The sequence below is a fragment of the Lytechinus variegatus genome, chromosome 10, assembly GCF_018143015.1.
Source record: "Lytechinus variegatus isolate NC3 chromosome 10, Lvar_3.0, whole genome shotgun sequence".
Classification (NCBI taxonomy): Eukaryota; Metazoa; Echinodermata; class Echinoidea; order Temnopleuroida; family Toxopneustidae; genus Lytechinus; species Lytechinus variegatus.
Genome location: NC_054749.1, coordinates 35,784,487 through 35,799,602, shown reverse-complemented (window position 1 = coordinate 35,799,602; position 15,116 = coordinate 35,784,487). Strand labels below are relative to the sequence as shown.

General features: G+C 34.3%; 1 protein-coding gene and 1 non-coding gene across 2 annotated transcripts; one reads left to right on the top strand and one right to left on the bottom strand.

Moving 5' to 3' along the window:
• Window positions 1–2,880: 2,880 nt before the first annotated feature.
• Window positions 2,881–2,951, bottom strand: TRNAG-CCC. Its single transcript has one exon. It is a non-coding gene; the product is annotated as a tRNA-Gly (tRNA).
• A 269-nt stretch (window positions 2,952–3,220) lies between these two features.
• LOC121422874 (mapk-regulated corepressor-interacting protein 1-like) lies at window positions 3,221–14,771 on the top strand. The gene is made up of 6 exons (XM_041618102.1): window positions 3,221–3,359; window positions 5,156–5,204; window positions 9,771–9,922; window positions 11,187–11,237; window positions 12,142–12,192; window positions 12,535–14,771. Exons 1-6 carry the CDS (start codon window positions 3,308–3,310, stop codon window positions 12,603–12,605), a joined length of 426 nt encoding a protein of 141 aa, XP_041474036.1. The 5' UTR covers window positions 3,221–3,307; the 3' UTR covers window positions 12,606–14,771.
• The last annotated feature ends 345 nt before the right edge of the window (window positions 14,772–15,116 follow it).

Below are 15,116 nucleotides of genomic sequence, written 5' to 3'. Positions count from 1 at the left end.
GGAAAGGACCTTTGTATCAGTTATACCATCTAGTATCTATGGTATTATATTTGTTGTACTATCTGAAGTCATACTGTGAATGTATCCTCTTACTGATCTAATATTTATTTATCTCTATTTCTTTTAATGATTTGTAAGTGAACAATTAGTATTGAAGTGTTCATATGGATATGGTGGGTGTCTCATAAAGCTGTTATCATATTAAGAGCGACTTTAAAGAACGACTGGTGAACCTTTCTTACGCTCTAAATAACTGATCATTAATGAACATTTAGTGGTAAATATCATTTACCACAAGAAAGGATCACCAGTCGTTCTTAAAGCCACTCTTAACTTACGAACAGTTTTATGAAACGGCCCCCTGTAATCTTTATATTTTTGCCCATTCGTGTTATGTTTCAAGGCCTCTTAGGAAAAAAGAATATTGCTGATAAAGCCATCCTGGAAAAGATAGAACTAAATAAAATATATTTTAAGATGAAAAACAAAAGTATAAGATCATTGCTAATTATTCATGTTTATCTGTCAGTATAGGAAGTAGACAAGTGTGATAATACTGTTCTTCCATTTATAATAAATCTTATTAATATGAACTTTCGAATAAATTCATCCTGCAAATAGGAATTAAACGTGACTTTAACATAGACTCTACGTGAAGTATCCTATCCACAGTGAAAAGATAAAATCATGTATATCAGACGAATGAACAAAGAAATTAAATCTTGTTGGCCTATGTTATAAAGTTTTTCATTCTACATTGTCTTTAGTCTGTAAATGGGCTATAATAATAATAATAATAATAGCGGTATTTATAAAGCGCCTTTTGCCTGAGGATACAAAGCGCTGCTATTATTACCCCGGCTTTAGCTCGAGCTGCCATCACCGGCGCTCAGTGCATGCAAGGAATTAATCCTGCCGGGTACCCATTCACCTCACCTGGGTCGAGTGCAGCAAATTGCGGATAAATTTCTTGCTGAAGGAAAACACGCCATGGTTAGGATTCGAACACATGACCCTCTGTTTGAAAGGCGAGAGTCAGAACCACTAGACCACGACGCACCCGCTAGACAGGCTAGACAGTAACCAGAAGAAATGTACAGTATCCCTAAAAAGCCAATGACCTTTGTAATTTGTATTAAGCTTCAGTCAACATTATTTTCAGTTCTACAAGGGCCATGGAAAGAGTTTGAAAGTGAGGGGGTGGGGGCCCAGAAGGAAAAACCAGTTCCACTGGACCAGTTAGACCAGTATAATTTTAACTGGTAACCCTGGAAATTGGAACATCGGTTTACTGGTCTAACTGGTCATACTGGTCCAGTTAAAATTTTACTGGTTCGGTTAAAAATTAAACTGGTCTTGAATTACTGGAATTTTATACTGGTCTTGTTTCTGGTGGTTGTTACTGGTCTTAAAATATAATATTTATCAATGAAATATTTAATCTCCCGACCACTTCCAAGATATAGGAGGCAGAGATCCAATTATTCTTACAAATAGAAATAACCTTTAGTTTAGACCTTTAAAGACCTTCTTAAAAGTGAAGAATTGAATTGATAGATTATACACCAGTTGATAGCTAATAAACTTCAAAATACTTCAAAGCCAGTTTCAGCTTACCAGCTGAGTATTTCTTTTAGAAATTTTTTAAATAGTAAACATTGAAAATGGATGTTTTGATAACATGTGTTTGCATGTAGAAAAGTCACATTATTTTCTTGTTTACTCGCTCACAAATTGGAATGTTTTTAAACTATTTGCAAAGAGAAATGCCATCGGAATTATTTTGTGTTTAAATCAATGTTGACCCACAGCTACACACCACATTTTTTGTGATTACCTTTCTGCTTACTTTTGCCTCTTATTTGGTCACAAATGCTATGTCAGGTGAATGTGAACTCAATGCAGATATGGGTGAATATCTGTGCCAAATAAGCAGGAAATAAAACTTTGCCAAAAATGAATTCTAGCTAGAACTTTGGTATAATAAATGAATATTCATTTGGCAGGAAATGAAAGTACTCTGAATGTTGTTTCACTGCAGTTTCTACACATTTTTTTTTCTGTATGAAATATCCCATTTATAATGTGAAAAACAATAATATAATCAAACTTGTGTTCATACGAATGCATGTAATGTCGATGCCAACCACATAGGATGATGTCATTGTAATATTCGGGAAGCTCATTTACAATTTACTAATTTGAGTGTTCAATTATAAAGCAAATTATCCCTAGCTGTGAAAACTCAAACTTACATTGTTGTATTCTGATTCTTCAAATCTTTCCAATAATATATAGTAGTTTTGGCTTCTTAAAGGGGAAGTTCACCCTGAAGAAAACTTTGTTGTAAAAATCACCGAAAAAATAGTAAAAAATATTGGTGAAGGTTTGAGGAAAATCCGTTAAAGAGTAAGAAAGTTATTAGAGTTCAAAGTTTTGGATTTGTGACGTCATAAACGAGCAGCTGCCCCATGTGTTATGTAATATAAAATACATGAATTTCAAATTTTGTATGGTTCCTGATGACTTAATTTTGTTTTCTATTCATGATTGGGTGTGAAATGATTTGTCTATTGATATACAAAAGGTACAGAGAAAACCATTTTCAATTTTCTGAGAAAATGACATTTCATTGACTTTTTACCATTCACTATGTAGGAATGCTGCTCGCATATGACGTCACAAATCAAATAATTGAAATTCTAATAACTTTTTAATTATTTGATGAATTTTTCTCAAACCTTCGGCAATATTTTTTATTATTTTTTCTGCTATTTTTACAATAAACTTTTTGTCAGGGTGAATTTCCCCTTTAAGTAACTTCTGGTTCTGATACTATTTTCAATGATGAATGATCAATCTAATAATAGTAAAAGAAAGTGCACTGCCCGGGAATCGAACCCGGGTCGCAAGAATGGGAATCTTGCATGATACCATTACACTAGCAGTGCTTTCGAGACTTCCTTGGCGTATTTAGATATTATATAGAATCAACCTTATAATGTATTCAGTCTGTAGTATTATTATTGCAATGAATTTTATTTGAATTTCGACTATTTTAGCAAATTCAATATTTTCATACAGTAATAAAATTAATTCATGAGAGATTATAATTCAATAATTCAACTGAACTATATTAGAAATAAGATTTAATAAAAATAAATAATGATAATTATATAAAAAATTCTGGGATAAGAATAGCAGTTACCGTATTATTCAACTTTCATGCTGCGCTGCGATCGATTATTACGAGACATTTGTTTTGATATGCGACGTCGCATGACCCGAACATTCTTTACATGAAAACATGTATAAATTGACTCAAGGTCCAAGCAAGTTCAATATTCAGAAGAGGAGGGGTAAGTTCAGTAGATTATTAACAGCTCAAAGTAATATTAGTTTGTCTTTGGGAGATAATCATCGCATGTACTCTTTCTAAATTGCGTCACTCATCCTACTACTACTAGTTGCGCGATCTACCCGGCGTCGCGAGTAGAAACTGAAGCGGACGGTGGATGTAGTAGCGCCCTAAAGTTCAGGGATGTTCATCCTTTCGGTTTTGGATTGGAGCTCGGGCTCCGTCGCGGCCGCGGCGCCGCTCTTGACTACCTCTCTCTCTCTCTTAGCTGATCCCTCCACTATTTAGAGATTCCTAGGGTCCAAGGAAAACAGATTAGTTCCATATAGGGCCTACACTGTCAATCTGGCTTAGGAGGTTTGAACAATTTCAGAACGGAATACGTCAATTTTGTGGAGGAAAAAGAGTCTCTTTTTCCTCCACAAAATTGACATATTCCGTTAAGAGAGATAGAAGTAGGCCTAGATTATTGTGCACTTCTTTGGGCAAACTAACCCAGGGAACTCCCGCCCGCTATGCGGGCAAGAGCCCAGGATCTTACGTGTAAAGGACTACTCACCTGACAAGCGTGAAGTATGGTCAAAATAATTCTCCGAATAAATAGTTAAAACAGAAATCAAGCACTTACCACGATTATATGGATGAAGGTCTAACGAGTGGCAGTTTTTCTGACATCTGGGCACAGACTGGAACCTCAAAAAACGAAAAGTTCTCTCCTACCCCCGTCTCGATCGGCCATTTTTGTTATGAATTGTAACAAAATGGCCGATCGAAACGGGGGTAGAAGGAGAGAACTTTTTGTTGTCTGGTGAGTAGGCCTATGCCAAATTGCACGTAAGATCCTGGGCTGGGCAAACGAGAGTGAAATGGTACAAGGGTAGGTTGAGTCACTCATTCAATGAACAAGGTTATGATATAACTTGGCTTGAGTAAAGTCCTGTGGGTTGGTATTTTCAGATTTTGAGGTGTGTGTATCGTATTGCTAAAGTTAGACTTAGACATGTTAGAGTCTCTATTTTGTTGAAGTTGCACTCCTTTGTCTGTTCTCAGCTCGGTCCAACTGGTCCATCCTTGGCATCGACCATAACCTTGTTCACTGAATGAGTGGCATCGACCAGGCCATGCTTAATACGAAATGCAAGACCAAAACTTCCTACATGTACCTTAACTGTAACTTGAGTGTAAGCATGCTGGATTGTAACCCAGGCCAGTGTCAGGGAGCTCCGCCTCTGGCCCGCGAAGCGGGTCGGAGCCCAGGACTCGTCCGTGTAGGCAGAGGGTACTCTTCAAAATGGGGTAGACATGGTACATTGGTAGAATGGGGTTGCATCAGCACCCCAAATAAAAGGGATAAACACAGAATCCTGACATTGTATTCTTTGTTTAATAAGTGAACATTCATAGATCTAGAATATTGAAGAAACTCAGACTGACTTATAAATTTTCGCTTTTTTAATAGATCTAAAGAATTTGTGCGTAGAGTCTAATTTGAATATTAATTAGGCCTAGATCCAATTTTAATTAATTTATATTAATAATTAGTATATATTCAATTCAATTTATTTCAGGTAAGCAGACTTTATTTTGTTTCACACTCATTAAAAATGGCAAGAAAAATATGCAGTCATTCTCATACTAGACCAAAAAATTAAGTTTCAGAATGCCTGATAAATTTTCTTTCCAGCTTGCAAAGTACACAGCATTTCACCAACTCATTACAGTGTACATGTAAATCATGTTTATTAAGTTGCATACATTATACATATTTAATTATTTTAATCATTGAACCATTTACAGGATTACAGCAGCCAGTAGATGAAGGAGAAAGTGGCCGTAGCATGATTAAGTAAGTGAATTTTAAATTTTTTATGGTACATGTAGTAAATTGAATAAAAAAGTAATTATCTGTGTTTTTACAAATTGCAATTTTGGTTTTGGTTACATGTGCCGTTTCAATTAAGCATTTCTATCTACGTGTAATTGCCACACTGAAATTTGACATCAATTTTATGCTCCTTTTATTTTTTGAAAATTATGTACATGCTCTCAGCAATTGTTTAAAAAAGAAGAAGAAACATATGAAGGTTTGACAAAAAGAGTTAAAGTGTGTGGATTTCTTTAGTTTAAATTTTGTGAAGTCACAAGCAAACAACACCCCCCATGTGTCATATCTGTCTATTCATTTCTTGCTTGCTTTATGAGACTTCCTGTTCCAGACTACCAGTACCTTTGCAATGTAGTTGCCTGTGTCTTTAAAGATAAATTCCAGTTTTGGTAACGATCTCAAAATGACTTTTTACAGAATCTAATATAATGACCACCCAAGTGTCTGTTTGTATGAATAAAAAATATGTGCCAAAGGATTCTGGAAGAAATTGTGTAATTGCTGAGAAATCAGCAAAATAAGCGCGGATTCGGTCACTTCCGTTGGGTCTTTATTCCAGCAATAATAATACACTGTCCCACGTGTGCCTATCTGTGTTGGCGATCTTCATTGTGAACATTTTCAGCGTAGATTTCACGATTTCACAAAGTTTAGTTTCTGTAACTGCACCAGATCTAGATCCTCGATGATATACTGACAATTAAGCCTGGTTTTACAGACTTTCTCATGAAATCAGTGTTTACTGCAACTACTGGCATTTCTCTTTAACCCACCAGATGGATACTGTTACCATCATGTAATTAATGTACCGTACCATGTAATTCAACAAATTTTGTGTGAGCTCATGGTAGATGCTATTTCAACAGTTTCTTGTAGGTCCACACCTGAGCAATTTTTGCTATATTGCCATTCTTTTGTCCAATAATATCCAGTTAGGCTACCTATCAATTCATTCAATGACCAGATGGTCTACATGGATCATTTTGTCTACCAACCACTATAATAATAATAACCGACATGCTTATATAGCGCATATCCTGCAAATGCGTCCCTATGCGCTTAATTGGATACTATTACCCTGGCTTTAGCCCCGCAGCCTTATACAGCGCGGTGGCATTTCAAGGAATAAATTCCTACCAGGTACCCATTTACCTCACCTGGGTCGAGTGCAGCACAGTGTGGATAAGTTTCTTGCCGAAGGAAATTACGCCATGGCTGGGATTCGAACTCATGACCCTCTGTTTCAGAGTCCGAAGACTAATCCACTGGGCCACAACACTCCACATAGTATAATGAACGTTTTCGTTTGACACCCAGGTTTTCTTACCCTTTTGGTCTAATTTAGTTGTTGTTTTTTCGGTACAATGTATATTTGGTCTTATTCATAGAAAATCCTTGACATCCTTGAAAACCCTTGTTTTTTTTCAAAAGTGAAAACAATGGTATTCTAAAAAATTGAAATCTCAGATGGATTTTCCTCAAATCTTCAATATATTTTTTCCGGTGGTTTTTACAATATACTTTTTATCAGGATGAACATCCCCTTTAAACAGTCTGAGAAGTAAACGATGTGGATCCAACTTGAAAGAAAATATGTGTGTGTAAGGAGTTTCTCATCTTGTACATGTACAGTTTGGAAAATGATTGTCAGCCCAAAAGTACAATGTATTCTGCTGACACAGACTCATATTTGACACTTCAACCAATTTGAGGTCTAGAGTGAAAACTAGTGTCCAAAGACTCTGTCTGTGTAACATTACATAGTGAATGTAGTCTCACTGATTCAGACTCTGACTTATGCACTACTAGTATGTGAATTGTAAAAACCAAGGGTCTGTACCTGCAGACTACCAATTAAGCTCTCGTATAGTATGGTGTAATACCGGTAATTGTTTCTCAAGCTGTGTATATGGCCATGCTGTTGGTTGTGGACCACCTGTTTGAAACAGGCGCTAAGTTTGCAAGGCCAGCTGCAGTGGGATGCAGAGGATGTGGTCCATTATTGTTGTATTCCCACTAGAATATTCTGCTGGTAGAAGATACAGAGTGATTGTTATATCCTTAAAGGTCAAGTTCACCCCAGAAGAATGTTGATTTGAATTAACAAGGAAAAGTCAAAGTAGCATAACACTGAAAATTTCATCAAAATTGGATGTATAATATTTAAGTTATCTTTATGACATTTCAAAGTTTAGCTTATTTTTCACAAAACAGTTACATGCACAACTCAGTGATTATGCAAATGAGAGAACCGGTGATGTCCCTCACTTACTGTTTCTTTTGTTTTTTATTGTTTGAATTGTACACTAATTCAATTTTTACTGATTTGACAAAGGACCCTCTTGTTCGTACAGCAGAATGTTAAAATAATGGTAATTCCACATGTTCAGGGAGGAATGAACGTTTGTTTCACATGGCCATGAGGAAAAAAATAGAATAATTCATATTTTATGTAAATGAAATACAAAAGAAATAGTGAATGGATGTCGTCATCAGTCTCCTTATTTGCATACTGACCAGGATGTAAGTAAATATAACTGTTTTCTGAAATTAAGCGAAATTTAAATATGTCATGACTTTCTTGCTTTCCAACCAATTTTGATGAAATTTTCAGTGTTATGCTTGTTTGATTTTTCTCTTTTTATTCAATCCAACTTTTTGTTGGGGAGGACTTGTCCTTTATAGGAAATGATTAAAGCATGTGTATAGCTTTGGTAAAGGGTCAATAATGTGATTGATAATCGAATATCATCTAATATGACAGTCTAACTGAAGCGTAGAGACCGTTAGATATTTTTCCAACTGCACTTCTCTGAGAAAATTTCAAATATTCAAATCTTGGATATATAGCGCCCTCTCTCGGCGATGCTTGTTTTAAATTAAAAATGGGCATTCAAGCACTTATCTTATAAATTTAGTGATTAGATATCCAAAAGTTACAGACAAAGAACATATCTTGAAAGTTTCAGCCCATTCCATGATTTGGAATAGGATTTAATTGAAAGACAAAAACACACAGATATTTTAATTTGATCGGGTGACCCGATCAAGTTAAATTTCCATGTAAAATCGCAAAAATTTATCCTTTAAAACACATTTTCATTTCATATCCTCCACATCATAACTGTTATAGGGCATATCCATTCATATTAGCTAGCAATGAATTGGAATAGTGATAGGTGCATTTTGGTGGATTTACCAAAACTATACACAAGCTTTAAGGGGTGGTCGAGGCTGGATAAATTTTAGAGTAAAATTCACAAAGCAAAATGCTGAAAATTTGATGAAAATTGGATAACAAATACAGTAACAAAGTTATTGAATTAAAAAAAATTGCATTATATTGGTTAAACAGTTCTAGGCATGTCTTTATATGAATATTCATTAGGTGGGCTGATGATGTCATATCCCCACTTGTTCTTTTGTATTTTATACTATCTTAAATAGTATACAAATATATCAGTCTTTGAGAAAGCATAGTGGGAAATATTTATTAGAGGTTGGTATGGCAATTACTATTTTTCCCAATTCGCCCGGAGGGAAAAATATTTATATTTCCAGTCCAACCAAGGATTGATATTTCCCAAGTATGCCTTCAAAGGAAACACTGATTTGTTTTATCTCCCTTCTTTATTAAAGTGGGAACTATTGTGTAACCAATCTGGACCAAAAACTTTGATCATCCTTGCTAAAAAATGCAGATGACTCTAGACCTGAGCTAACCAGCTTCTGGGTAGGCTCCGCACAGCTTCTTCCTGACTCTGGTTAATTAGAGCTGTGCTCTTGCTACGTTTCACTCAAGTTAAATTGCAACATGCAGGCCAGCTAATGTTAGTTACATTGGATCTTAAAGAGAAATTCCAGTAGTTGCAGTAAACTCTGATTTCATGAGAAAGTCTGTAAAACAAGGCTTAATTGTCAGTATATCATCTAGGATCTAGATCTGGTACAGTTACATTAACTGAACTTTGTGAAATCTTGAAATCTACGCTGAACAATGTTCACACCGAAGATCCCCAACACAGATAAGCGCACATGGGACGATGTATAATTATTGCTTAGAGCGTCGGGCCCGACGCTCTACCCGAATCCTGTGCTTATTTGCTGATTTCTCAGCAATTACACAATTTCTTCCAGAATCCTTTGGCACATGCGTTTTATTTATACAGACACTTTGGTGGTCATTTCATTGGATTCTGTACGAACTCATTTTGATATCGTTACCAAAACTAGCATTTTCTTAATTGACCCACCTTTTTATTTTTATTCACAATTTAATTGCTCTTTTGGTGATCACATCTAAATGATTGAATTTTGTTTGATTCTTAGCCCACAGACTTCACCTAGACCTTCCTTTAGTAACATCTAAATGATTGAATTTTGTTTGATTCTTAGCCCACAGACTTCACCTAGACCTTCCTTTAGTAACATCTAAATGATTGAATTTTGTTTGATTCTTAGCCCACAGACTTCACCTAGACCTTCCTTTAGTAACATCTAAATGATTGAATTTTGTTTGATTCTTAGCCCACAGACTTCACCTAGACCTTCCTTTAGTAGTGCTGTTATATCTGGCAGAAAAAAAGATCATCACTCAAAACACTCACATCTAGAACCAGGGCTTTCTGTCGACCACTTTGGACGAGACCACTATGAACTAGTCAAGATGTTAAATGCAGGTTGGTACTCGTTATATAGAGAGAGATTTGAAATGACAATACACCAATATTTGATTGCTTTGTGACAAATTACAAAATTATGTGTAGTAGTAATAAAAGTAATTTTATTTTTTTGTATGCAATCTATGCAAAAAATTTCCACTTGAATAAAAATTTGGAAAGGAATTAATTGTTATCCCCAATAGAATAGTTTTATTTTTTTTAATAGAAAACCCCCTGATGATGCTCCTTCATGCAGTACCATGTAGGCCTGTATTCTGAAGTCGGGTTTAACTTGAACTCAGGTTTAAAGTTGTGGTTTAAGTATGGATATCCAATTGTTACATAAATCACTAACATCAGAGATACCATATTTCAGCTCATTTGGCTCTCAAATCATTCATAATTGTCTAGGAAGTATAAATAGATGACTGTCTTCACCATCGATGAATCAGGAAAGAGCACAGTAAACCTAAGAAATGTACAACTTAATAAAAATTTTGACACTTTTGGCTTCCCATGATTTTAGCACAGAGTTAGACCATGGTCTAAGTTAGACCTGACTTCAGAATACAGGCCATAGTATTTACTTGGAGTACATGTAAGTCTGTCCATGCTTACATGTAGCAAACATGAAGACTTTATACACATTTACTAGTATGAGATAAATTATTTAAACCTGTATCAGTCAGAGATAATGTACAATGTTTACAACATTTTTTGATCTATGATAGATATATATATATCTTTATTGTCATTATGAAGTACTATATCCTTGAACTTTATATCAATATACTCAAGTGGTGTTTGTTTATTGAGTTGAATACATTATCACCTATGGTTGCGTTTTACTACGTAAATGCAATTGCTTTGTCTCCTTTCTAAGAGAAGAGCCTGTAAAAAAAAACAAGGTCTTAAATCTGAGAACCTGTATTTTGCTCACAAATTTTCCTCATTGTTATGGGGAAGCCTATTGATGAATTGATTTCACAGTGTAAAACCACTCCTATTCAATGTCTCTTATTCATCTGCATGTACTTCCAGTGGATCATCATATTTTAGAACTCTATGATTTCTGACCAATTTTTCTCTGAAACACAAGGTTGGCAGCTACATATCATGAAGGAGAATTTAGAATAACATTTGAGAACATGTACAAGTACGTTCTGGTGCTATGATTTTGTTCTAGCAGACTGATTTAGCAGATAAATGAGAGCATGTACATGTAATGTCTACTACCGGTATTTGTGTATTAAATCTTGATCTTCCCTTTTATCTTTTGCAGAATGGGAAAGAACACAAAAAGAACTCAATGACTGTAGACAGGGAAGAAAAGGTCAGTAGTGTGTCTACCTTTATTGTTAATTGATTTGTACTTTATATTCTCACTTAGTATATTTGCACTTTTGTCAAAATCTCATTTTCCATCATCCCCATCATCAACATTATCATTAGCTGAAGTCGTCTTTTCAATCACATTTCAGGTTGGTAAACATTTGTAGTATGCTGACTACTGTCATGCCTATAGATGACTACTGTAATTTTCATAAAGTTCTCCCACTAGTTAGAGCTCCTCAACAAATGGAAGAAGTTAAAATATAGCCTACATTATATCATCATATTCAGTATTAGGAGTAGCAGCGTAATCATGATCAATCATCTTTATTACTCCCATCTACATTAATACCAACTCACATCTTTCAAGGGGAGAGGGCTGAGAAGAAGCTTCATCATCCTCAATACATATATATGAAGTATGAATTCAGTGAGGGACCTTCGGTTGATTTTTTTTCACGCATTCTGTATCAATTCATTTTTTTTATTTGTTTATTTACTTAATATCATGTATTTTATGTATTTATCATTTTTGGCTGGTAATTTAATTCATATACATGTCTTGACATATTCTTTTTTTTGTGTATTTATTAATATATAATTTGTGTACATTTTAATAATCAAATTTTGTGCATATGGATGAACATACTATCGGAATAGAATCTAATGTCTTTATTTCATGATGATTGTACAATGAGGTTAGGATTAGTGCTTGGGTGATAATACATTTATGATATTAACAGGAAGTATTAAGCACACTTTATGAGTATTTTTTATTTATGATGCTACGATGCTGATAGCGAGTGTTTGCATGTTAATGTTTATTTAAACTTTGTCATAGTTTTGACTGCTTTTGAAGTGTCGTGTTTGCTTGACAACATATAATCTTTAATGATTTATTTCAGGAACGTGTGTAGAGGAATTTGTAGATAAAGAAGAAAATCCATCTCTTAGATGTGAGTATCAAATTGTCCAAAGTTCTTCTGTGTTTTGTGTTGCTCTTGTTTCATTTTCAGTAATGCATACATCAATCAAAATATTAAAAGACTATTTTTTAGTACAGACATCTTAAAGGATCTCTTGATTTTTCTGATCGTATATTTGTTTATTTTTTAAATTCAAATCGTAATAGTTAACAAATGTTTTAATCTTACAAATACTTCACAGCATCAACTTCGTACATTTGGCATTATAAATTGGGCTTTAATTCTTTAGAATAAGCACATTGCATGTGATTCAATCAGTGAGTTATCATCCATTAATTTCACAATCATACTTTTGTTCCAATTATTCTGTAGATTTCAAGCCATTTGACTGGGACAGCCTATGCCTTACAAGACTCATGCCAGTTCTTGATGGAGAAACGTAACCCACACCTTGATACAACCCCATCCATAGCAATATGTCCATCTCTTAGTACCTTAGAGGCAGAAAGTCATTAGGACATCTGTACAAATTATATTGCATTAATGTCTTTCTGCCTCTCCAAGTAATGTGATGATTCGAAGAATGTACAGTATATTGTGTGTGTATAACTTTGATATTGTTGGTGGGATGATAAGACATTGTCATCCAATTTCTCGTGATCTCTTTGATGGGAGCTCAAGACTTATTTTTTACTCTGTCAAAATGCTATCTCATAACTCTGTTAATTGTGTTATGTTTGCCTTGTCTTTTAGCTCTCCTGAAAAGTTTAACCCCCCATAAAAAAAAAGAAATTTCAGGTACAATGTTTTATTGTCCCACTGACGATATATTAATGAACTTATCCCTTTGAAGTGCGTGTACATGCTTCACTTCTGAATCCTTCTCAGGTTGAACCAAGCCTTTTTATGAGTTGGATCATAATGTCATGCACTGAATATGAATATAATCTCACAGAGAGATATATATACAAAATTCTTATGAAAGAATATATATATTTTTTATAGGAGGTTGTAAAAATGCAATATATATATATATATGATAGGCTTGCTATTGATGGAGGAGAAAGCAAATGTGTTCACTTTGAATTTGTAATACTGGATATTACTTGTAGTTCCCTTAATTTATTCTTTAGATGAAGGATTATCTTTAAGGGGGTCCTGGTTCATAAAATGTGATTTAAAAAAGTTTCCTATTAACCAATGAAATTGCAAGATTTCAGTAACTTACAACAAGATGTGTGTTTTGTAATTGATTACAAGCTTTTTGACCCAGGGCCGTAATACATTCAAGAAGGTAATGATATTGTATTGGGCAGTGACGGTAGTATCCATTTCCAATACAAATTTGCACATTTAGAAATCTGTATCTAAGGTTGTATGAAGGCGATATATGCTGAAAAAAAAATCAGCTCAAAACATGGTTCCATTCTAGTGGCATCTGTTTATCATGAGTAAAAAAAAAATGTTTTAAGATGGCAGTCCTCTGAAAACATGTTTTTTCCAGAATGGTGTAGGGGAAATCATTTGAAAGCCAAGACAGTGCCAAGTTTGTTTATCGATGTCACAATGCAGATTTTGTATTAAAAGTGCAAGATGATTGATTTTTTCATTTCTTGACACAAAATCGCTTGCACAATGCAAATTAAATTCCCTTTGAAGCTTTTAGTTTGTAATGCATGGATGTTTGATTTAAATCTTTCTTTTGCCAATTTAGGTGTCGATTGGTCAACTTTAATTTCATTTGCTTGTGGGTTTTAAAAATTGTTTTGATTTGTTTGTACTTTTGCCTTATTTCCCTCTCCCAGTTTTTTCAATTTATTTTTTTTTATTCAAAGAAAGATGTTTTTTAGTGATTCTTTTTTTCATTTGTATTATTGTGGTAGGTTGATTGTGGTTTAGCATGTTAACTCTTAAGCCATTTTTGCCTAAGTTCACAGATAAACTCATAACATGTTCTGCCTTGTCAGAACTGGACAGGTCAACAGCTTTTTGCAGTCATGTAAAGAAAAAAACTGGCCGTCTTTGTTACATGTTTGATAAATTGTACCTGGCCAGTATTCAAATCAATACTCCAGCCAGAATATTAAGCATTTTACTCAGTATTTTGCATAAGTAATATACTTAACCATCTTTGGTATTCAATATCATTTTTTGGGCAAGTATTTTGCTTAATTCTAAGTCAGCTGCCTATCAGACTTTGTGAGGCTTGCGTGCAGTTTACAAACATGATACACACAGTCATACATTCTGCACATAGATGGATATGTACATTGCATGTTATTTGGCTCCAACTTTATGATGTCACAATGGTTATTATTTTGCTTCAATTTGGCTTGATAAAGTAAATAACTTAGATGTCATTTGAATACGAGTATAAGCATTTTGCTGAGTAAAATACTTTCTCAAACCATACTTTCAATTGAATACTGGCCCTGTATCTTATTTACTACATACCATATTGTGGTGAGCTTTGTTGCTTGTGTATCCAGTGTTAACTAACAAGATCTTTGCAAGAACAAAATGCAATGCAACTGTACACAGTAAAAAAATTATACAATGCTGTTTACTATATGAACCTTACAGTAATTGTTTAAATAGTTTAAACAAGAGTTAAAATCTTAAGCAACAAAGTTTAATTTTCAATATTTAATCTTCAATAAATTAAACATGATTGTTTAAACAGTTAAACAATTACTGTAAGGTTCATGTAGTAAACAGCGTTGTATAAAATCTTAAACAGCGTTTTTACTGTGTATATAGATAACTACAGAAATAATGGGGAAATATCTTGGACTTTACCCTGAAGAAAAATAAGGAAAAAAATAATTGTTCACCTTGGCTTTGTACATCATCTGGGATGCCGATGACTTTCTATGTCCAATCCAGTACATAATACGCATGCTTGGAAACAATACAAGTACTGGATAAATACTCAACGATAATATTTCCGTACT

What these genes read in the sequence shown, in the direction of transcription:
- LOC121422874 (XM_041618102.1), top strand. Translation starts at nt 3,308, where the DNA reads ATGTATAAATTGACTCAAGGTCCAAGCAAGTTCAATATTCAGAAGAGG. An exon ending in CAATATTCAGAAGAGGAGGG is followed by an intron (nt 3,360 to 5,155) that starts GTAAGTTCAGTA and finishes AACCATTTACAG; the next exon opens with GATTACAGCAGCCAGTAGAT. An exon ending in AGAAAATCCATCTCTTAGAT is followed by an intron (nt 12,193 to 12,534) that starts GTGAGTATCAAA and finishes ATTATTCTGTAG; the next exon opens with ATTTCAAGCCATTTGACTGG.